The sequence below is a fragment of the Dipodomys merriami genome, unplaced genomic scaffold (genome assembly GCF_024711535.1).
Source record: "Dipodomys merriami isolate MVZ:Mamm:240054 unplaced genomic scaffold, mDipMer1.0.p SCAF_3, whole genome shotgun sequence".
NCBI classification, from domain to species: domain Eukaryota; kingdom Metazoa; phylum Chordata; class Mammalia; order Rodentia; family Heteromyidae; genus Dipodomys; species Dipodomys merriami.
The window spans coordinates 100,638,048-100,662,780 of NW_027204492.1; the positions used below are offsets into that span (position 1 = coordinate 100,638,048).

General features: G+C 38.3%; 1 protein-coding gene across 13 annotated transcripts in view; it reads left to right on the plus strand.

Annotated features, from left to right (window-relative positions):
- Dmd (dystrophin) overlaps positions 1-24,733 on the plus strand; it is a 2,040,854-nt gene that overhangs the window by 1,885,450 nt on the left and 130,671 nt on the right. For 9 of the 13 annotated variants that reach the window (XM_070040660.1, XM_070040663.1, XM_070040664.1 and 6 more), the window contains one exon: positions 22,847-22,908. In XM_070040660.1, coding sequence (XP_069896761.1) covers positions 22,847-22,908 — 62 coding nt within the window. Of the gene's footprint in view, positions 1-16,868; positions 16,979-22,846; positions 22,909-24,733 lie in introns of those variants that run through there. The other 4 variants (XM_070040673.1, XM_070040670.1, XM_070040671.1 and 1 more) reach the window with 1 other exon arrangement.

The window sequence follows — 24,733 nt, forward strand, 5'->3', positions numbered from 1 at the left end:
CAGCTCCACTGTTCCAGTCTCTTTACTGTATTTGGCTATATTGGTAGCCTAATCTTCAATGTATTCTTATGTGTTGAAGGAATAAATATAGATATCAGAAGAACTTGAATGTAAAATTGAAAAAGGTTGTTAATGCTTTAAATGATAATAGTGCCAAAATTCTAATAGGTTTAAGTTAGGTACAAAAATGAGTTCTTAGAAGCTGGCTTGTATTTCAGCAATGAACATGCTTCAATGTACAAAGCCCTAGGTCCCATCCTCATTGCTCAGAGAGTAGGGGAAATGAGTTCTTATTACAAGTTGAACTTTCAAAGCATTTTAAAATAAGACGTAACGCTCACATTTAGCCTTTAGCAATCAACTGTAAAAACACAGAAGGGAAGAGACCTTTATTAATATGAGATTGTATCTTAAATCCCTTGGATTTTTAGTAATCAAAAAATTCAGTATGAGCAAAAACTATGATATGACATTTATAAAACTAAAATGCTACAACCACTATAAACAACATTAACAGTGGCAAAACTGCCCCACTTACTCAGTTTGGGATGTCACGTTTTCTGTTTCTCAAAAAAAATAGAATGAAATCAAAGTATTTTTATTTAGATTGCGGGTCATTGGAATTAGGGAAAATATAATAGGAAGACCCAGACATTTATACAGTTAGAAGAGATCGATAATGTTTCAGCTAGATTTTATATTTTGCTTGTTCTTAATGATTTTTCTTGCTTTACCCTGAGAATGGATTCTACTAGATATGTGAAAACTATAGAAAAACAAATGTAAACAGAATATAAAGAATATTTTGTAATTGTATTTTCCAAAAAGTAGAATCAACCTACCTTGAAAGACAGAACACTCTCTGTACTGTAGATATTCAAGACTGAAGTACGGTCTCGCCCCTGTGGGCAATTTCGGTATTAGATGAGAGGATGTAATTCATTAACCTTTAAGGTCACTTCTGAATCTAATGTTTTGATATTTTCTGAATTAATCAGAAGGGAACTGACAGCATGACCTAGATCTGTCCTGTATTTATATAAACATCCTGCGTGCTACATCTCTTTTTCTGTCCAATTGCATATATTTTTGAATGTTAAATTTGATTTTAGGGCAAATGCTTTTTTAAAAAAAAAAAAACCTTTGAAAATCAACTTCATTAACAACTCATTTACACTTAATGAACTGAATCATTCCGTTCACTGATCATTGACAGATACAGACAAGAAGCAACTATTACAATCAGGGTACCATATATATCTCCCCACAAAATTTCTTTGTGTCCCTTTGCAGGCAATAACTCCCCCTTGACCTGAGGCAACCGCTGATCTACTTTCTGTTACCATATTTTTGTTTTCACTTTCTAGAATTTCTATAAATGGAACCATATAGTATTCTTGTTTATATTTGGCTGTTAACACTCACCATAACGATTTTGAATTGTAGGAGGTTGAGTTTGCTTCATTTTAATAATAGGGTACTTTCCATTGCATGAATATACTACCCTTTGTTTATATATTTACCTATTGGCAGACATTTGGTTATTTATAGTTTGGGGATATTATTAATGAAGTTGTTTAAGAAAACTGTATAACTGTTGTTCTACCTACTCTTTAAAATATGTTTTGAAAGAACACTACAAAAATTAAGTTCAAAGGCTAGAATTTTACTATTCAAAAGTGGGATTGCTGGATGTATGATTTTGTCCTTTTTATTTTTTTCAACTGTTAACATAGGTAACAAGCAATTAGAGGACAAGTTCCAAGTATAAAGTAACTAGATGTTAACTGAGTTCTATAAGTAAGACCTAGTTTCTAAAATGCTTCCTTGGGGTTAGATACGTATCAATTATCTTTTGCTGTGTCACAAATCACTTCAAAACTTACTCACCTAATACAATGACCAATGAACCTTTTCTATACAGAACCAGAGAGTAAATGTAATACAAAATGCAAAAGAACTGAGGTTTGAACTCTTGGCCTCATGCTTACCATGGAGGTATTCTACTACTTGAGCTACACCTCCAGTCTTTTCCCCCTCTGGTTAGATAGGGTCTCATATTTTGCTTGAAGGACCATAATTCTTCCTATTCACTTTTCCTACCATAGTTGGGATGATAGGTGAAAAACACTACTCAGCCTTTTCTGTTGAGATGGGTCATTTATAGTTCTTGTCTTGGATGGCCTCAAAACTCCATCCTGTCTGTCTCAATTTCCCAAGTAGTACGAACCATGGTAATAGACTTCTTTTTTTAAAAAATTTAAAGCTGATTAATAGTATAAAATTTATACTTCACTGTGAGGCTATACAAAAAGAGAGTATAGACTAGATTTCACCCATGAGCCATAGTTTATTGAACCTGTACAATCACAGCCATTCATTTACCTATTTGATGGGTGGACTGGCCATTTTTGTGGCGTGGATGACTTATATTATTATTTGGTAGGCTTGCTTATACATCTGTGGTCAGCTGGCCACTGGATGGGTTTTAGTGGTGTAACTCATATATCTGATGGTTAACAGGCTGTCATTTAGGAACAGATGCAATTACATGACAGACACATCATTCAGCATTCTAATCCAGCCATCATATGGAGACTTGTTAGCTTTTTGCATTAAGTCCTGTTTGGTGTTGCCTAGTGGCTGAAGGAAGTTATATCGTAGGGCCATCTCAAATACAAGGAGTAGGGAAAGTCTACACTGCTAGAAGCTAGATATCAGGAAAGGGGACTGTATCACAAGATATTGGAGAAAAGTTATAGGTACATTGTCATACAGACTAAAAAGACTATGGGATATGCTGGTAATATTTTTGCTTTGTTAGTAATCATCACTGGGTTAACAGTTGGTTTGTAGCTTTATAGCCAATGGTAGACATACATATCCATAGTCTGGTAATTTTAAAATGTAAAAAAAATTGATTAAAATAATTATTATCAACAATTTATTACTCCAGAGAATTTACTGAATGGTGTGATTAAATACTGAAGAAAGAATAATTGTGACTTCCTTTCTGGTTACTCTCACAGTTTTGCCCTCTCTTGAAAAGAACGTTTAATCACTGTATTTTAATTCGAAGACATGTGAAGCTAGAGGGGATTTCATTTTGGTATTTCCACACATGCACACAGTGTACTTTAAACAAATTCACTTCTTCCACCACATTCCCATCCCTCTCCTACTCTCTCCCCCTTTCCAACAGAGTTTGGTGGGTTTCACTAAAGAATTTAATTCTTAAAGCTGTTATTTTTGCCCAGGACCTGGGCATACTAGCAAAGGCTTCCAGTTAGGTCTAACTTCAGAGTGAGAGCAGAAGGATTATTTCTCAGTTTATGTTTTGAAGTGTAGTACTTAGACAGACAACATGCAGTTGTGTATAGTAATGTGAGCTACTTGTTACTCCTCTTGACAATACTTTTAGCAGCAATGTTTTCTCCTTCTGCAATGTGACAATATTACCATGCCATTTGGAAGAACAAGAAAAGGCAGAGTGATTCCTATTTTACTCCTCAAACAGTCACCCAAACAAACAGCTGGTAGAGGAGACACCCCTGAAATTTGAAATATATTCTAATTCCCTGAAGTACCTCATGTGCCTATGATTTCAGAGTTGATGAACCCCTGCTCTACTTAAATCTTTGATTCCCACTCCAGTTTCTAACACTGCACCAGCCCTAAACAGGAAATCGGACTGGAAGCTGGGTGTCCCTCACCTACTTCCAAATCTTAGTCTAGACAAATTATAATATATCTTACTATTTGGCAGGCACATGGTTATTCATTAAACAATAGATTTTTGTCTCTTTTGACCCATTTACTGTAATGGTATATCTTATATCACAATCAGTACACATGAACGTGCACATGCATTATGTTTTCATATGCCATGTTCTTATGACTGAGTTTCACAAAGTATTGTTTACTCTTGCTATATAATACTCTCTTATATTTTCCATTTCATTCTTTTCCCTGAACAATACTACTAGTGATGATCTCCTCTGTAAAGTTTATGACCTATTAACTATTCATGATCTCCAGCACTGTGGCAGGATGACGGAAGTGGTGGAGTCAGAGTAACCTTAGTTAATCAGTTCCCGAATGCCAATGTGCCTATTGTTAGTTTGGGATTCTTCAGAAAGTGTCTTCATTTCTTGATGCTGCAATATGCTCATCTGTATAATCGCATTGAATAGAAATGTTATAGGTTTGTGTAAAGCACTGATAGTGTGTACAATGGAAGGGCTCAATAAACAGTAGGCGTTATTGTTACTGTTGTTGATGCTAGTGTTAACTAAATTGGTATTGGTTAACTCCTGTCCACATTATGGATTAAAATTTGCACTAATAAGCATTAAGGAGACAATAAAGTCATATACCTGGACATATTTTATTTTTGAATGTGAGCCATAATCATTTTGTAACTGTGTGATAACTTTCTGATAATTTAGCAAACATGAGTTGCATGTCAACCATGTATAATTTTCTTCTACTAAGTGCTGAGATAGTAGGCATTCCCAAATTGACTTGTTACTTAGAAACTCACTATAACAGTACTTTTTTTCTCTACTTTTGTCTGGTCTATCAGGAAGCTACATTCTTGGGCCACTTTGCTTTGGCCCCCATCAAACTGCTTCAGCTTAGTCTATATTTTGGCATCACATCCTCTTCTATGTGAAAGCGTATTGCAAAGACAACTATTGATGGGATTTTGTTAAAAGTTGACATCATGAATTTCCTTTCTGGAAAGCCCTGCATATGCTTTTCATTTTATTCAGATCTCATCTTATTCAGTCTAAGTTATCCAGAACTTAGATTCTCCTTTGCTTTTTTAGACTTTTGCTTTGCTTAAAGAATTATCCTTTTCCCATTACCGACATTAAAAATAATAAAATAAATGATATCTCGATTTGTGGGTTTTTTTGTTTTGACATTCAGAAGGCTCATAGGCAAGTTATAGCACACTTGCCAGTACTGGGATTGACGTCACACCTCACACTCTCAACCTTTTCCATTCACAGCTAGTACTCTACCACTTGAGTCAAACCTCTACTTTTGCCTTCTGCTGGTTCATTGGAAATAAGTCTTAGGATTTGTCTGCCTAGGCTGACTTTGAACTGTGATCCTGAGATCCTCAGCCTGTTTTGTAGCTAGATGAGAGTCACTGGTGCCTGGCTTATATGCTATTTATTTAAAATCTTTATATTGAAGTATATTAGACCTATAGGAAAGATAGATATTGGCAAAAGGATATATTAAATTAGATAGAAAAAAAATAAGTTTAACAGATGTGCTGTAAAATAAGGAGACCATAGTTCATAATAACGTGCTATGTTTCTGAAATTTTCTGAGGCTTTGAATGTACTTACTGAAAATATGTTAAGTATATGAAATATTGTTTATGTGACATTCATATTTCAAAATATTTTGTGCATAAGTATATACAATTATTATTTCCTAATTTAAAATATAAACACTATAAAATCAAAAGCCTTAAACTTCAATATACACTTCAATGAATTTTCTAAATCTGATTACATACATGTAACCAGCATCTAGATCAATAACTAGAACATTCCCAGCCTCCAGAGGTCTCATGACCCCCTTCTAATCATTATCCACCATCCAAAGTAACCATTCAGCTGAATTTGATAACCATGAATTATTTTGCCTATTTGTGTCCTTTACAGAAACAGAATCATAAAACAAATACTTTCTTATGTCTGGCTTCTTTTAAAGACTTCATCTGTACTGTTTCATGAGGTAGTGCACTGTTCATTTTCATTGTTATACAATATCATTGTGTGAATGTGCTGTAATCTGTTATATCCTCTACTGCCATTGGGGATGTAGCATGAACAATTATGCTATGGGGCTGGGAAGGTGGCTCAGTGGTAGAGTGTTGCCTTGCATGCATGAGGCCCTGGGTTCAATTCCTCAGCACCATATACGCAGAAAAAGCCAGGAGTGGCGCTGTGGCTCAAGTGGTATAACACTAGCTTTGAGCTGAAGAGCTGAGGGACAGCGCCCAGGCCCAGAGTTCAGGCCCACAACTACAAAAAAACAAACAAAAAAAAAAAAACAAAAAAAAAACGATGCTATGAATGTCCTAAAATGTCATTAGTTGAAATGTGTGTGTGTGTGTGTGTGTGTGTGTGTGTGTGTGTGTGTGTGTGTGTGTGTGTGTGTGTGTGTGTGTGTGTGTGTGTGTGTGTGTGTGTGTGTGTGTGTCCCCTAGAAACTGTATTAAGGACTCGAATTTCTGGGCCATATGAAAAGCATATGTTCAGTTTTCATACAGTTTCCAAACAGTTTTTGTCATAGTTGTACCAATATGCACTCCTATCAACAGAGCATGGGAGTGCTAGTTGTCCCATATCTGTCCTAGTGTTCTGTTGTCTTTCTTCTTCTGGCGGGTGTACATAGAAAAATTTAACACCTATGTCAAGCTCCTATTGCCTTTGAATCTGTGTTCTTTTGCTAGTTTCTTGATAGAAAAATTTAACACCTATGTCAAGCCCCTATTACCTTTGAATCTGTGTTCTTTTTCTAGTTTCTTGAGATTTTATTCTATTTATGTTTATTTAATCCTAGACTTTCATCTGTTACTTTGTGATGTTGCTGAGCAAATGCACTTCCACTAAGCTGTAGCCTCCATTCCATATAGACCATTTCTATTTATTAAGTTTTGTGCTGGTCCTGGAGTTTGAACTCAGGGCCTGAGTGCTGTATCTTAGCTTTTTTGCTCAAGGCTAGCAATCTACCACTTGAGCTACAACTCCACTTCTGGCTTTTTTTGGTGGTTAATTGGAGACAAGACAATCATATACATTTCTGTATATGATGTTGAACTGCAATCCTCAGATCTCAGCTTCCTGAGTAGCTATGATTACAGGCATGAGCCTGTAATTAATTGTTAAGTTATATGTTAGCTGTGCACCAGTGCTTTATGTCTGAAATCCTAGCTACTCAAGAGGCTGTGATATGAGGATCTCTGTTCAAAGCCAGCCCTAGCAGGAAAGTCTGTGAGACTCTTGTCTCCACTAAAACTACCCAAAAAACCAGAAGTGGAACTGTGGCTCAAGTGGTAGATTGCTAGCCTTGAGCAAAATGAAGCTCAGGGAATGCACCCAGGCTCTGAGTACAAACCCCAACACAGGCACTTCAAAAAACATTATACATTGAGTTGCCTAAAGCTCTTATGGAACAACATGAGGTGTAATCACATATTATATAAACAGACGAATCCATAGCTAATGGTGCTATTATCAAATATCCTAGACTCTTCCCTTTCCTTCAGCTCTTACATCCAATTGGTTGGAAAGCATCATTGATTTCATCCCCTAACCTGTCTTGAATTCAGCCTTTTCTCCTATCCTGCGTAATACCCTTTGTTTAAGCATTCATCTTATCTTAACTGTTCTAATAAAATAGTGTGGACATACATTCCCATCCATATTGCTATTTTCTTTTTCATCATTGTTTCATCTCATCCCAACTTGAATTCTGTTTAAAGAGAAAGATACCCAGAAGCCTGGTGCCAGTGGCTCAAACTTGTAATGCCAGCTACTCAAGAGGCTGAGATCTGAGGGTCACAGTTCGAAACCAGTGCAGGCAGACAAATCTAAGAGACTCTTATCTCCAATTTACCACCAAAAAGCTGCAAGTGGAGCTATGGCTTAAGTAGTCAGTCAGCTTTCAAATAATTACAAATAAGTCAAGATTTGTGGACCTAGATTCTCACACTAAGGTGTCAATATGAACCAAAGACTATGTTTTGAAAGCCATGTGGTGAAATACTATAGTCTCAGCACTCAGGGGGCTAGTACTATATTCCTGTGCCTTAAATCTAGGAGTTCAAGACCAACCCAAGCAACATAGTAAGACTTCACCTCCAAACAAAACAATAACAATACACAGTGATTTGTTATCCTAATGAGGATGGTTAGTACTTTCTGCTGATTAGCATTCCCAAGATATAAAGCCCAATATTTCCAGATACTTTGACTTCCTAAAAAGCATAAACTAATGTTATAACACAGCAGTGTGTTAACATAAAAAAATCTGTGCCTTGTAAATTATTAATGTGAGAGATTAGCTCACAGAGTCAGTTTAAGAAAATTGCTTTAGTTTGTCATGCACTTACACAAATACAAATAAAGCCTAATGATTTAAGCCTAGTTAAGTCTTAATTGAAATGCATGATCCTTAATCCTAAGAGGTCAAATTAATCACCTTCTCCCTTCAACTTTTTTCTATTTCTGTATTTATTGTAATTCCTGTGATATTTGGTTTGTTCACATGTGAATTTATCTCCCCTCTTAAAGACAAGCCTTATTTTCTTTGAATACCCCTACTACATGAACCTGATAAACCTGATAACAATGCAGAAATTCTTACTTATTCCCATGTGAATCTCCTATCATCTCCCAGATCTTACAAACCATAAAGCAAAGTGAGAAGGGTTTGATCTCTGAAGACATATACAAGTATTCCATAAGTGCATGGCAATTCCCACCATTTGAAGAAATTATTATAGTAGAAAATTTAGTGACAAAATTTATTCTGGGGCTAGCACTTGGAAAATATTTCTTTGATATTGTGAATAAGTCAAAATTCATATGTCCTTTTCATACATTAAAAATGCCTTGACAAAAATAAGTCAGGGCTGGAGTACAAGATTCAGTTTCTGGTATATCATTAATTGGTAATGATTTTTGTCTCCTTTCCTACCTTTTGCTCATGTTTGTAGTGCTAGGGAGCAAGTCCAAGGCCTCATGCATGTTAGGCAAGCACTTTGCAATTGACCTCGACTCCCAGTTTCTGTTTTTCCCCTTTCATGGATATAAGTCTTTGCATGAAATTCTGACCACATTCTGGCTGTTCAAAGCCTGCCACCAAGAGGCCTTCTCCATCAAGGAGATCTTTCTCTCCCACTGCACCCTACAAAATCAGTATTGATTTACTGTGATCTGCTATCTGAAAACATGAACACAAGTATACCTTTTAAAATGCATGTGAATAATAACCATATATTAAGCACAATCTCAAAGAATAATATCAGATAGTGTGAAGTTTACATGGATCTTAGGCTATTGATTTCGTCTATGAAAAATCTTCCTTTTCCCTACTTGCTTTCCTTCTTAATTGTAAAAGAAAAACACAAAAGAGGAAAGACTGAAACTCTTGGACCTCTCATTTTTACTTGATACAATGATCTAAATCCCTCCCACCCCTCTCCTGGAGGTAGGGTCTTGTATGTGGTCCAGGCTGCCCTCATCCCCAGCCTTCCAAGTATTAGTATTACAGGTATGCACCACCATGCCTGGTTCTTGCTCTATTCTTAATAGCATTTGTTTCTAAGGACAGACTACTTTGCATTAACACAGTATTCCCTGGCTTTCAAATGCCATTCTGAGTCGTGTGATTCTGACCCATACTATGTCACTGTGCCTTACCATCCTTATTTCACAGATGAGTCAACAAAAGCAGCACCTTAGGAATTAAGCGATTCACCTCTAAGGGCAAAATTGTTGTGGCCCCTCTGCCCCTCACCTTAAAGCTGGCATATACAGCTATACTTGCTGATGATTAGGAAAGCAGCCTTTGATAGAATATGAGTCTTGTTAGATATTCATCTCTGAGGGGAAAAAAACTGGTATCTTATCTGTAGCATTTGAATATTACATTTTTCTTATCTTTTTCCATTTAGGATGACTTCCTTGTTCACTTAATTGACTGGTAATTCCTTTGTTTATTTTTATTTTTTGCTCTGATCTCAAGAACTAAGTTGTAAGTACTAATATTGCTTAGATTAGCATTTAACTCTTTTTTTAAAAAAACAAAATTCAAGTATTTTAGAAAGGGGTAATTTAGGCAGTCACATATATGTAGAACTTTGCATTTTAATTAAAAAGACTCAAAATGAACCTCTGACAGTAACAGATGACTATTTCTAAACGCTGCATTACTATTTGATATATGTTCAGTATTTTCTCATGGATAATAAGTCCTATGACTTGTTTCAAGAAAAGTGACAGGACTAAAACAATTTTAAAAAGACAAAGCTGTTCTTTTTTAATCATGTGCTCATAAATAAAACTGGGTTGTGAATTATTTCCAGAGAAGCGATTGACAAAGTCTAAGTAAATCACTCTGAGAGCTAGCGCTGTCCCAATTGTTTCGAATGTTCAAACCTCTATCCCTGTTCAATGATGAATTTCCTTTGACAAATAAATATTTACCAGGCTTGAAATATAGACTTGTTGTACTTCCTAAGGCCAATGCTGACTGTTTAAACTAAAATTTAATATTTTTCTTCACCTCAAATACACCAAAATAAGAACATAACTTACAACATAACTCTGGCTGCAGACTGCCCATTAATCATTTTTTAGATAATATTGACATTGTGAGTCTTCAGTTAGAAAGAAAAACTGTAATTTCTGGATTGATCAGAAAATCTCAGAGCATTTGTGGGTTTGAAGAAAACAACCACATCTGGGGAAATAGGCTTTTCTTTAACTCCTATTATGAAGTCAAGAAAAAGCAGGTTTTCAACATTCTCCCATTGTCCAGTGAAAATTCTTCACTGGGGAAATGAAAGGGTTAATTTACTGGTGATTTGAGAAAAGACTATGACTTACCCTATTTTTTATTTTGGTAAACTATAGTGTGTGGGAGGAAGGTAGAAAGAGGCCCTAGAATGAATTCACTAATTGGGGTTTTCACCTGCTGTGAGTTTAATCGAATACAAAGCCTTATTTGTAGCTGAAGAGGAAGAGAGATTATGCAGAGTGTCAGAATTTCTGCCTAGTTTTGAAATTCCTGCAATTTGGCACAATCCTTTGGGAAAGGCAGACAAATAGTTACAGCTCTAAGCTGTTGTTAAGGTGGACCAGGAATGCTGTAGCTACATGCGCTTGAACTACCTTAACCAATTATCCATTTTTAACAGGAGTTGATGTGGTTCTTGTGGACTAGTAGTGCTATATAGCTGGCAGGCTAATAGGCAAGCTGAATTCTTTCCCACGAAGCAACTACTGGCCTGTGAGGTTAATGAAGTGTGGCTTTATTTTAGTGAAGATGCTAAACTTCACATCTTTTTAGATGTTCAGCTTGATATAGGTGGCTCTGTGAAGCTTTGAGATATGGTATTAAATGAAAACTGCATGAGATTGAAGCAGAGTTCGACTTTATCTGGAACCTGTCTGGTGAAATCTTCGGTTTAAATGGCAGCTGGCTCAGAGAATGTTCCTCAGCCTGGCTTACCCTGCCTCCCTGCAGAGGAAGAGCCTGGAAAAATAGGCTTTTTGTGTGGGTGTGAAATGCTCTGTGTCTGAATGTAGAGGCTTCTTTGGTCGCTGGCTAATGTGAACTGGCTGACGTTCATCTCCAATCCAGAAGATGTCGGTTTCAGGTTGATCTAGAGGCATTGTTATACATATTTTAATTAACGTGCCACAGTATTTGCCCTAACTGGCAATGATTCACAGTTATTGTAAGCATTTGTTAGATGTCTGATTCACTGTGCATGGCTAGTACTTGTACTATGCAAAGAGAAACATGGAGTTCTTATGTGTTTACCAGATACCCAGATGTTACCATTTTATTATCAAATATGTATCATATTACATGAAGCAATACCTATACTTGGAATGGATTTTTTAAAATCAGATTATCTAGGTCGTACATAAGATTGTTTAGGGAGCAAAAAGCAATTCATGTAGATTCTTGGCGCTAAAGGGGCACTTGAATCCTTAGGGAGTAGGGTAAAATCCCTTGGGGCCATCTTCTAGTAAGGGTGCAAACCATCCCTTTTTCTTATGTTGCTCCTTGTTTTAACACTGGTAGCATCAGACCAATATGGAAGCCAGAAGCAGCCTAGAAAGGGAAAAAAAGTGCTTGTGCAAAGTAGAAGCAGTGTGGCCTCTGCTTCTGTCCTTGGCCCTTTACTCCCTGCAGGTGAAGAAGGGCTCGTCCTAAACCAGGACACTTACAATACTGAAATGTCCAATCCGTCGCTATAATGTAGACATTTTCCCTTTGAGCTCCAGAGTGCCCTATCAATCTGCCTCCTGAATACAGCCACACTAATATCTTCAAGTCATTCGGTTGAAGAGTCAGTTCATCATGTCTTCCATGACCTTATTTTGTTATGCCCTGAAATCCTGGCTTAATGAGTGTTACTCACCCATTTTGGGAAAGTCACTCTGTGACAGTGGCTCAACTTTGGCTGTACAATAGAATTACCTGGGGAGCCTTAAGAATCCCAGAGTCCAAGACCAGTTGAATCAGAATCTCAGAGAGGGGTCGGACTCAGGTGTCTGAACTTTTAATCATTTCCCCGGGCAATTCCAATGTGCAGTAAGGATGATGACCTCAGGTCTTCCTCTTCTTCCATTCTTATATGTAGTTAGTCGTCTCCTGTAATTACTACCTTATTTTACCCTTTGTACACCCCTCCTGCCACTGCCATAGTTCAGATACTTCTCACAGTACTGCTTTCAGGACTGGTCTCCTAAGTCTAGTCTGTTCTGTTCCAGCTCCCACACAACTACTCTACTGGTTCTTCTAGACACAAATATGGCAAATCACACTCATGCTTAAGTTCTATCTTCTTCAAAATGTTCTCCCATAGCATTTAGGATATAGGCCACATTCTGAGTTTTCACACTAGATCCTTTTCATTTTGTTATCTTCTCTAATCCTTCCCTTAATATTTTCTTCTGAGGCTAAACAGATCACCCGGGCTCTAGGAAAGAAGAAGGATCTTTACCATCGCATCTGTGCTTAACACCATTTGTAATTCTATCAGTTTTTTTTCTTTGGTGGGTTGTGGGGCTTTAACTCAGGGCCTGGGTGGTGTCCCTGAAATCTTTTGCTCAAGGCTGGTATTGTACTACTTTAAGCCACAGTGCCACTTCGAGTTTTTGAGTGGTTACTTGGATATAAGAGTCTCATAGGGACTTTTTTGCCCAGGCTGGCTTTGAACCACAATCCTCAGCTCTCAACCTCCTGATGACAGGCTTGAGCCAACAGTGCCTGGCAATTATTTTAACTATACTGAGGACTGAACCAAGAGCCTCGCAGATTACTAGGCAACCACTTCTGCTACATCCCCCAACCTCTCATTCATGATTTTAATTAGGCTTTACCCCAACAGATCAGAGAAGTTCCGTGTGGCCCTACTGAAGAACCTACTATAAACATTTTTTCAGTGAATGAATCTAATCTGTTTTCAGGTCTGTTGCCCCAGACGGTGGCTTTGGCTGAATGGGTCCCTGTTTGATGAAGTCTTAGGAGAAATAGATGGCACATTTGAAAGAGGTCCTTCAACAGAGTAGAATGGAAAGACTGTTTTCAAAGGGCTGCACAAATCAAGGGCAAGAATAAGGAGTTGGCAAATATTTATCCAAAAGCTCATGGAGAAGAAATGGTTTGGGGCACCTGCAGAACGTTGGGACTGTAGGAAAGGACTGCTTAATAAGAGTTGTAGCTGCAGGTCAAAGAACTTAACCACTGTCAGGCCAGTGGCCAGCAGGAGAGTGCCTGAGGATTAAATACCCAGCTACCACTGTCCTTCTGCCCTTTCATCTTCTTCTTTGAGCCTTTCATCATGGCCTCCCATTGGTTGAAAGCAAAAGCAAATCAAAGGGCAAGAGAACCTGATTGATGCCCTCCATAGAGGTCTTGCCTCCTGGGGGCTTGCAGCAGAGTAGAGAACAGAGAATAGAAATGGAAGGGACAATTGGGAAATAGAGAGCATAGTTTCTTAGGTCAGAGAAGTCTGTTTTCTTTAAGATTCCCACAAGGTTGAAATAATTTCAAAAGCTGGAATTGGAACTGTAGGAAAATTTACTAGGTCACCTTTCTTGACTTCATGTCATCTCATTCATTTTTTTAAAAAACCCATTTTTATCAAATTTGCTCTCTTAGACTCTTAGGCATCCGTGAGATTGCTTATGAGCACACAGAGAGAAAACAAAGGCTCTTCCCTCATGCGAAGAAGCCATATTTCTCCATGGCAGTTTATCTATGTATCTAAGAACATGAGCCATAGAGTCAGACTCTCTAGTTCCAGTCCCTACCACTGTGTTTCAAATGTGATACTGGGGACAATAGCTCACGATGGGTTCTGGAATCAGGATTTCAATTTAACTTTGTTAGGATGGCAGAACTCCAAGTGCTTTTCATGTCTGTAATTCACATCAAAACAGTAATAATAACATTGACAATAATGATGGTAATGACAATAAAGGAGGCTTGGGCATGTGGACCAGTAGTAAAGCACCAGCTTAGCATGTGTGATGACATGGGTTCAGTCCCCAGCAGCACCAAAAAGTAATAATAAAGTGAAATAGTTACTATAAATAAGCAATCACTGTGTATATGACATTTTTATATAATTTACATGTGAAATGAAGATGTGTCACTTCTATTCATTCTAAATATCTTTCCCTAATAAGCAAGACTCATAATCTGACTGAAATTGACAACAAAACAGTGTGATGCCCATGTCATTTCTTAATAATACTTTTGGTATTTATTTTCTAAAATGACACCAAGATTTGGGAACAAGTCTTCAAGCCTAAAAAAGAACTTAAAGATGTATTTTTAAGGATTGCCATCTGTCAAATTAAAAAAAAATCTGAATAGTGATTTCTTATTTTACATTCTTCCCTTTCCTTCCCCCTGACAAAGCATTCTTAGTAGTTTTCTAACTGAACATTGGGGATATATTTTAGAGAAGAATTTCAAAAACCCTTAAAGCTGGAGCAGGAAGTTTTCTTTTGTCAGCACTGAGATTTGAACATGGGGCCTCAGCTTGCCAGGTGAGCACTCACCCACTTGAGCCATGACCCCCTCCAGTCCTTGAGGATGTTATTTAAACAGGTAAAATCATCTAAGCTACCAACAAAACATATGTTGGAAATTAACTTAACAATTTGGGGGGATTAGGAGGAGAGAAAGTGGGAGAAAAATGGGGGAGGGGGGAACAAGTTGGACAAGAAATGTACTCACTACCTTTCATATGTAACTATAACCCCTCTCTACATCACCTTGACAATAAAATTAAATTAAAACAAAGACTAACATCTCACCACACTGGTGTTGCAAATTCTTAGCTGATTGATTTCTAATATTTACAAATGTTCATGTTGTGAGATTCATATCTTTGCATTGAAGGAAAAAAATATTTAAGTGATAAACCACATTGACTTAGAGATTGCTGTCATTGGTTAACTGCAAAAGCCAGTACTTCCTCATCACAGAGCACTAAGCCTTATTTTTACTCCAGAGGAAGCTAGGGGCAGACCTAGAATCTACTTTTAGACCAAGGGACACTCTCACTCAAAATGAATCCTAGTATGCCCCCCTCAGTCGGTAATAGCAGCTGCTTCCACAGCCCACTAGCTCAAGCAAAAGGACAGCACAAGACTCAAGACTCGATTCTCAGGTGAATGTCAGAAGTGCTGTACTTGTTAAAATAGCAACAGCAGTCATACTTATATACACCTATCTTTAGTGATAACGTTTATATTTTTATCTGGTTTGTCAGAAGAACTGGTATCTCTTTTGCCTTAAAAACACTTTTCTTTTTGCTTCTTTGCTGGGCTGTAGTATACAATAAAAGGAGATTGATGTCTCCAGTACTTTCATCTAGGGGAAAAAAATGTTGAGCAAAGAAAAAAAAGAAAAGAGTATTTAAAAAGTAAAAAGGGAATGCATTCAAACTGTAGACTGAAATGGAATGAATCAACCAGAAATGAGAATAAGAAGCCAATCGTGGAAAGGAGATAAAAAGAAAAAAAACCCGGCCAACAAAATAAATAGACAAAGAGAGACAATGGAAACACTAACGGGAGTTTATTAGAAGATCCCCTTTGTTTTGTATTTTAAGATATTAAGGAGAGATTGTGGCAAATTCTTGTGCTAATGAAGGCTTTCTTCTTTGGGAATATTTCCAAGCTTGAAGTAATTGTGTGTAGTTAACCTGTGTCATCATATTACACCCTTTTAAAGTGAGACACATTGAACCAACCAGGCCCTGCTAACTTCAGGAATAAAATGTTCTAGTGGGGAAAAAGTTCCTTTTCGATTCTCCAGTGAAAGAATATTGCAAGACCAAACCATGCAGCACTCTTGGTTGCCATGTCTTATATTACCAGTTTATACTGGTACTTCTCAAACTTTTCTCACGTACTCAAGAGTTTGAGATTCAGAAGGTGTGGACCGAGATCCTGGGGAATTTTCTCTCAGGTGATTCTGAAATTGTTAGTCCAGGGACTACATACTGAGAACCACTGCTGTATCCCAAACATGAATGCTTCTTAAGAATCCTGTTTAATCCAGGAAGAGCCTAAAGCAAATTTCCGGTTTTAACAGCCGTATCATCGCTTTAATCTTCAATTGAGGTGGAAGGGAACTGGAGTAGGAGGAACTAGATTATGCTTGTGTTTTGTTTTTTTTTGTTTGTTTCATTTTCTAAAAAAAAAAAAAAAAAAAAAACTCCAAACCTACACACTAATTATCAGAGATGAGGTCATTTGCACCTAGGTCATTTATTTAAGCAACAAGTAGTCTTGTCTGAGGTTTTAAGGAGGTGCTAGCAGAGTGGTGTGTGGCTTCCAAGTTCCTAGGTCTACCTTAAATTTCTGTCCTCCTGCTTTCTTTTTTCTTTTTTCATTTGGAAAGCTCTAACTGCCGGGTCCTTGGGAGTCCTGGTTCCCTAGTCCCAAGGTGGGGGCGGAGCCCAGCACGGCCCCGCCCCGTCTGCCCGCAGCCACCCCTCCCCGGGCCAGCCCGCCAGCCCGCCCCGCCAGCCAGCGCCGGCTCCTCCGCAGTGCTTTCAGTGCTTTCAGCTGGGAGCCTGGGCGGCGGCGGCGCTCGACTTTCGGGGAGCCCGGCGGCTCTGGAAAGCTCACTCCTCAGCTCTCACCCGCGGAACCCTTGCAGCCATGAGGGAACAGCTGAAAGGGTAAGTGGAGTGTGGCCCCGGTTCCCTTTGATCGCCGCAATCGGAGCACTTGTAGCACTAAGCCCAGGGACGAGCTAAGGAAGCCAAAACTTGGACTGGCTCTGTAGCTGGACCCTGGCGGCGGCGGCGGCGGCGGCGTCGAGGAACCTCTCCCGCAGGTCCTGGCGGCGCCGCTGCAGGTGCGCCCCCGGGGTTTCCACCCGAGCGCTGGCTCTCGGGGCACCCTCTTCCCGGGTGTTGGGACAGACTCAGAAATAAAAGGTTGATGTTTTCGCCCCGGTGCCGGGGGTGGGGTGGGGGGGCACAGAGCGAGCGAGTGAGCGGTCCTCACCAGGAGTTAGGGGCCGAGAGAGCTTTTAGCTCCTTTCTGGGCTGCCCGTGTGGACGTGAGCCAGACCGGTTGTTCCGAAATCCGCGCTCGGCCTCGCTGGAGGAAGGGGCGCGAGCGGCATTCCCTTCCATTGCATGGCAAGTGCCAAAAGGTCAACTTTCTGCCTGATTTCTTCCGTGGATTCCAACTGACATTTCCCGTGCTGGGTTTTCTCCAGTGCTTAGTGCATCCCTCCAGACTTGGAGAAATCAGGAAAGAAAATCCAATTAAAGCTTAGAAGTCAAGGATTTGACCGAGAGAATATTCAATTTTTTTGTTGTTTGTTTGTTCTTGTTTGTTTGTTGATTACTTGGGCTTCTTTGGCTTTTGGGGTTTCAGAGTGCAGTCATTTGTGTGTGTGTGGGGGGGTGTCCTCTCTTGTTTCTCCAGGTGTCTCTCGTCTTCAAGCAAAGTTTGCCATTCTCAATCTTTTAGGGCAATGAAAAGGGCAGGACACTTTGCTTATCTCAGTTAAATTGGAAGTTAAGTGTGCAGCTGAAATTGAAGGGGTTTCGTTGCCTGAGGGAAGCCTAGTATTAATTATAACACCATGAAAAAAAATCCACCCATCCAATGGAAGAATAAAACACCAGAGTTTGAAGTGAAATCTACATTCTTCTTCCACCAATAAACTCTTCTTGGTCCCCATGGTACTTCATCCCTGCCGGCCTCTCCTTGTCACTCTCATCATCCTTTTTCTGCTAGACTTTTTTTTTTATTTCCTGTTTCTACCCTTTTCCGGAGGAGACAGTTGCTCTCAGAGAAAGAAAGGAGCAAATGCAACAACATGGTTAGAGGAAAGGTCCCTGACCCCTCATCACCATGGAATTGGTTTTAGTCATCATTGTTTGATCTTGGATTGGACACGACCCTGAAGTGAAATTGCTTTGGCCAAAGTTGAGGGTGGCTGGGAAGTAAGGCTTGAAAAGCAAATAGAGCAGAGGACTAGCAACAGCTGCAACAGCCGCAGAGACAGTCATCTTTGCCCTGGCTTGAGTCAAACAGAATAAAATGCTAAATATCTTAGGGAACAAGAAACGAGGAAATTAGAAATAGGATTTCTGATGCCTCATTTAACACTCAGCCCAGCTTCATGCCCTCCCCACAGTAGCAGAAACTTAGAAATATATTTTCCCATCCCACCCTGCTACTATTCCAGCAATGCCAGCCAAGTTCAACAATTGAGTATGCAAAATGCCAAGGTTCCTCTAGAAAAAGTGCGATCCCCACATTAAAGAAAAATCATTTGTGGGGGGAAGGGGGAATCAGGGGGCTCCAGATTATATAGGAAGCCAAAGTAATCCTCTGCAAATCACAAGAGAATGCTACCTTTTTATGTCAATACATTGTGATTCGTTTCCTCCCTGGAAAGTAGTGAAAAGAATATGCACATAGATACTATATATTTATACATATATATTATGTGATATATATATTATGTATTGAAAGGCAACTCTCGAATATTTCAACACCAAACAACAGAGGTGGCAGAAGAAATTTTATTTAAATTAGGCAAATGCCATTTTCTCAGGGAAAGCGGAGATACTTGTTACTTTTCACAAGTGGTTAATGTTTGTTTTGAACAACTAAAAAACCAGTTCCAATAAGTCTGATTATTCCAACACTGACAGCAAGAAATGCTCTAGGGTAGTTAAAATAACCTTGCACACTACTTGAAACTAAAGAAGGTGAGAGAAAATTTAAATTGTATGGTAGGAAATTAGGTCAGCCCTATGCTCTGTAGAGTAATGCTTTAATTTCTTGTTATTGACAAGTAGGTGTTGCTGAGGTCTTTTGTCATAGTCAGTGATTTTATATTTTAATTTGCATCATGGTCCCAGAAGAAAAAAAAAGAAATATTGTGGTTTGTACAAATACAAAAAGGGGGGGTGGGTGGGAATCAGCTTGAAAGACTGCTCAAAGAAGCATATTTGATGCCAGGCTTTGGAATCACAAGGGCCAAAATCAATAACATTTTTTTCAAGATTTGAAGAGCCTTTTAAGGATTATTTATGAAGCCAATGTCTGTGTTCATGTACATACGGAATTGTGATCTGTGTTGGATTTCATTGTTTTGGAGAATTCTGAACAAAGATGTACCCTCTACCGGGTGAACAGGTTTCAGAATTTGCTTTCTGGTTGCAAATGGTATAGGAAGAGTGTATTTCCAACGTGAAAGTAAAATGCACAGCATATTTTTCCATATTGTCTGCATATTCCAGGTTAATGTGAGCTGTCTGTCACGGAGTTATGGAGTTACTGAGAATTTTCTACAGTTTTGGAAAACAGGCACAGAATAAGAAGTACAGCTGTAAAACCAGAATTGATTCTACAATCCACCAATCAGTGTGTCTTGAAAGTTAGAATATAGATATGATTTGTTCAGATTTTTGCTTATCAGCCAGCTAGATTCATCTTTCCTGTATATTTGGGGGGTTCAGTATGTCCCAGTAGGGCTTCAGATTCACCACAGGTGAAATTTCCCACATCCAGTGAAATGAATATTTGACTCGTCCAACAATTTGAACTCCTTTAAGCTATGCTGCCAAACATTTTTAGTACTAAATGGCTAAACATCTATTTTTTTTTCTAGTTTGGGGATTAGTCACACCCTTTTCTGCTTTCCACTATGTCACTTCTGTCCTTTAGTGGAGGTTTGCAGTTGAAGTGAAGCTACTTGTTTTACACTGCTTAAAAAGAAAAGGATTGTGTATTGGAGGGTACAAACATAGGGTATGGATGGGCTTTTGGAAGTAATTGACTAGTTCATGTACCTGAATTATTTAAATTCTTCAGAATCCAGGTATTGGGAAAATAGTACCTAATCTTAACCCTTAAGTAAGGGATAGGATTGGGGCTGATGATTTCATCTTCTAATAAAGAAAATTAAGGCATTATTGAAGACTGATGTATTAAAGAATAATTTCTAAGCTGGGCATCCTTGGCTCAGGCCTGGAGTCCTAGCTATTCAGGAAGCTGAGATCTGAGGATTGAGGTTGGAAGCCAAGTCCAGGCATGAAAGTCTGTGAGCATTTCATCTCCACTGAAAAACAGGAAGTGGGGCTGTTGCTTAAGTGGTAGGGCACTAGCATTGAATGAAAAACCTGAGGGAAAGGGCCCAGGCCCCGAGTTCAAGTCCCAGTGCTAATGCACACATACAAAAAATAATTTCTAAAATGTTATAAAGGTGGAAATGTAGACGTGTTGGCAGACATGAGATGTTTTTCAGACAAGGGGAATGCCAAACAATCATTGTGTGAGATTCTCCTGTCCATTGTATACATACTGCTCAGTCCATTTAGAATTGCATTTGGTACAAGTTTGTTTCATTCCCAAGTTCCTCTGATTTGAACTCCATTTCACATGGTATCTTTTCTGGGTGGTTTTCTGTCCCTGTAGAGTCAGGTTCATTAGCTCATCCAGTTCTCTGCAGATCTGTTGAAAACTCTATAGTCCTACAAATGTCCTAGAGAGAGGGCATTGTTAGTACACATCATGTCTGCTAAGGGCCTATCTATAGGGGGGTAGGTGCCCTTTTCTTTCTTTTCTTCCTGATGCTCACATCTGCATGGCCTTTGGAATGACAGGAGGCCTGAATTTAGGGTGGCCTCACTCGTGTATGGAATTAGTGCATACAGTCAGTTTTCCAAGCTCAAAAACATCCGAGAACCAGCAACACTTCTTCCATAAAGCTGCAACTGCAGCCTTCTTGTGCTGTGCATATAAAGTACCAGTCCTGCCCCCCCCACTTCTCCAGATCCTAAACCGGTTTGGTCATGGGGTTTTGTAAACCCCCTAAAGCATGGAGCACATCTCTTGCTCTTTTTACCTGTGAAGACTTCCATGTCACTCGGTTACATAAGCTCAACTGATAACCCCTGTTGGCATTCCTCAAATTCAGATGTTCTCTTTGGAGAAGTAAAACAGAAATGAATATATTTGGAAGAGAGGGAGACAGCTTTTCCCAAGTGAATATTTTCTTGCAAATTGATTTCAGTAGCCTTGACCATTCAATCACTGAAGGGTAAATATCACAGGGATGGTCTTTGAAGTGGTATGGTCTGGGTAATTTCCATATGTCCTTATGAGATTTACGATTATATTTATTAAACTAACTTTAAGTGTCTCTTTGCTTTTTACGTATTTTTCTAAGGCAAGGATAATACACAGGGAGTGTAGCTTTTATTCTCTAGGAAGGTTTTTCTTTTTCTTTTTAAGGTTTGACTAACTGCAGTTAGGTCCACATCAATACTGTAATCAACTCATAAAAGGTTTGCTTTTAACGGCTGGTAATTTGGGAACCACATGATAATAAAAATGAGCCCATATTGAGTATCAAAAGGTGCCCAGTCAATGAATCCTTTATCTAAATTAATCCTTTACCTTTTGCTCAAGTGAGGCGGCCTCTCCCAAATTTCATAGCCAGTAGGGCACAGAGCCCTAACATTTTTTAAATGGACAGATCTAATGTTGTTGTTTTTTTTCAAACTCCTTTTTTGTGTGTAATACCTCCCTTTGTGCTTTCTAATTCCCTGGAAATATCCAAATTTAAGCTATTTCTCCTCTCTCCATTTCCACTCCCCCCAAGATATTATGAATAGGCTCAGCACATGACTACTGAAATATTGTTCCAAGCTGCATTTTACTTATCAAAGCCCGTCATGTAATCCCTGAAAACTGGAAATATGATGCTATGGTGGTTTACATAAAGGGCCAAAGTAAGGAAAAGTATATGTAGTTATCTCTCTTGGATTAATTCTTGTAATTGAATGAGGAACAAAGGTGTTTTGTTCCTTTCCCTTTTGTGATAGGAGCTGATAGCTGGCAAACATACTTCAAGAAATGGAGGAGAACTGTGAATGATTCATTCAGGTCCAAGTAAATATAGGGAGAAGTGGAGTGTTGTATAGAGTACTGAGTCAAAAAGACATTCTAAAAATAATGGAGAGAGGGAAAATATGATATATTAGTTGAGGGCAGGAGATACTTTAAGTTGAAATGAAATACAGGTGTCACAGATAGGAGATCTGGATATAGAGAAGAAAGAACAATGGAAAAGAGAGACTGGGAAGGCAAATGAGAAGCTAGATAAACTTATAGTTATGGAACTGTTGTCTGAAATCTCTTTTTGACAGTGTTGAATAACAATCAGTTGTCAATGTCCTTTCTGTATGTTCCATAATTGGACAGATGAGGGAATCTTGATCTTCAGTTATTGATCTTATAATGAGATCAATTTATTATAACTGAAGTGCAGTCAATTTATGGGTGCAGAAAACAAACATTCTAGAACAAAATGATGCTCATATTGCTTTTCCCTTTGAAAATGAAAGCAGGGGCCTCTCTGCTTGCAAGATAAATAGTCTTCACTATTCTATGGAAGTCCTTGGAAGTAAAGATGCCGAATGATTCAAAAGTAAACCATTTTTCTTCCTTCCCCCCCCCCCCCCACTGCCCATTGTAAATTCTAAAATGCCTCTTTATGTTTTGTGTTTTAGCCATGAGACGCAAACAACTTGCTGGGACCATCCCAAAATGACAGAGCTCTACCAGTCTTTAGGTAAGGACATGACCATGTTTCCATGCAGTTAAGTGACAGATGACATTCAATATAGTTTGTAGTGTACAAATCATTTGTTGTATAAATACATCACTAGGTTGTTTCAAGGCTGAAATCAATGGCACTATCTGGTAAAAATTGACAATCAGCTTGCTTTTTCTTTAGTGATTTCTTAAAAATAACTTTAAGAATTTGACTGATTGCTAAAAATTCAACATATCTAAAGGTCCTTGTTGTACTAGCGGCTGCCTGAAAGGTTAGAAAAACATTTGCAATTTATAGCAGGCTTTTTTTTTTCTTACAATGAAAGAAAACTGTTTCAAGTTATTCTTATTGATTTCTTCTGTGTGAAACCAAGATGACAGTTCTGCCGGACCACAAATGTTGTGTAAAGGAATTTTCTGCCATTTTTCTGGTGTTCACAATTCCCAAGGCCTGTCACATTGTGATCATTTAAATGATAGCTCCACCATGGCTTGCTTGGTGTTTGTGTGAGAATCTGCTACGGTTTTCTCCTCATAACTTGAAATTTTTTGGACAGGCACATAGCATACAAATAAGAGGAAGACACCAATCTCTTTAACACTCGATAGCTCATTCTGCCATTTAGCTTTGTAGGGATTAATCTGCAATGAATTCTCTGCAGTTTTTATATTGCTATTTTGTTTTAATTAAAAAATGGCACTACTTCACTACTTTAAAGTCTGCATTTTTGTGGGTGGATATATGTTTATATACTAATGCCCACAACATGATCTCTCGGTTTAAAGCTAATGTGATAAAGGCCAAGGAAATTGAAATGCTTAACCATAAATTTCGTGTGTGTGTGTGTGTGTGTGTGTGTGTGTGTGTGTGTGTGTGTGTGTGTGTGTGTGTGTGTGTGTGTGTGTGTGTGTGTGTGTGTGTGTGTGTGTGTGTGTGTGTGTGTGTGTGTGTGTGTGTGTGTGTGTGTGTGTGTGTCTATTACCTCTTTTCTATTAGTAGGTGCTCATTGATTAAGGAATTGCAGCCATGGGACACTAAGGAAACTGTTAGTAAAAGCAAAAAATCATTTTGTTAAACATTTTTCCTAATTATAAATTATATAAATTTCTTTTAGAAACCCTGGAAAATGCAAATATAAATTATGAAAAAGAGAAAAGAGTCAGTTATAATTCTAGTAGCCAGTATAACCAATACATTTCCAGTAATATGTCATTTCGGTTTAGCAGTGTGACAACTTTTAAAACTTTAGATCAGATAATCTCCAAGTACTATATTTTCAGCCCCTGCAGAATTTTTACTTTATATTACTGGACTGTTGATTCTCCAGTTGGCAAATTTGAATGCTTATATTTTGACAAATGAGAGAATGAAGTCTTAGGAAATACATAGCAGCTGTGCTGGGCCAGCTGATGTTTCTAACCCAGCATTCTCAGAACATCTGACTTTTCAAGAAGGAACTAGAAATCTGTCATCAAAGAACTGATTTAAACACTGTGCTTCCTGACTGTAAACTGAGGTTTACACAGGTTACCCATAACTTTTTCTCCACTTCTAGTTGGTATGATGTCAAGTTATGATATTGTAATTATCTTTTCAAGACAAGGTCTTGCTATGTAGCCCAGGCTAATTTTAACTTCGTAATCGTTTTGTCCATGTTGTCTTTACAGTGGTCACCACACCTGGCTTATAATTTACCTTTAAAGTCATTATTATAGAATTAACATTTGTTAACTCTTAAGCTTAAAAATATAAATAAGCTAACAAAATAGAAGTAAAGGAAAGCCATCTAGTCAGTGTCTTTAAAAATTTCCTTAAAGAAATTCTTGGATTAGGGATGTAA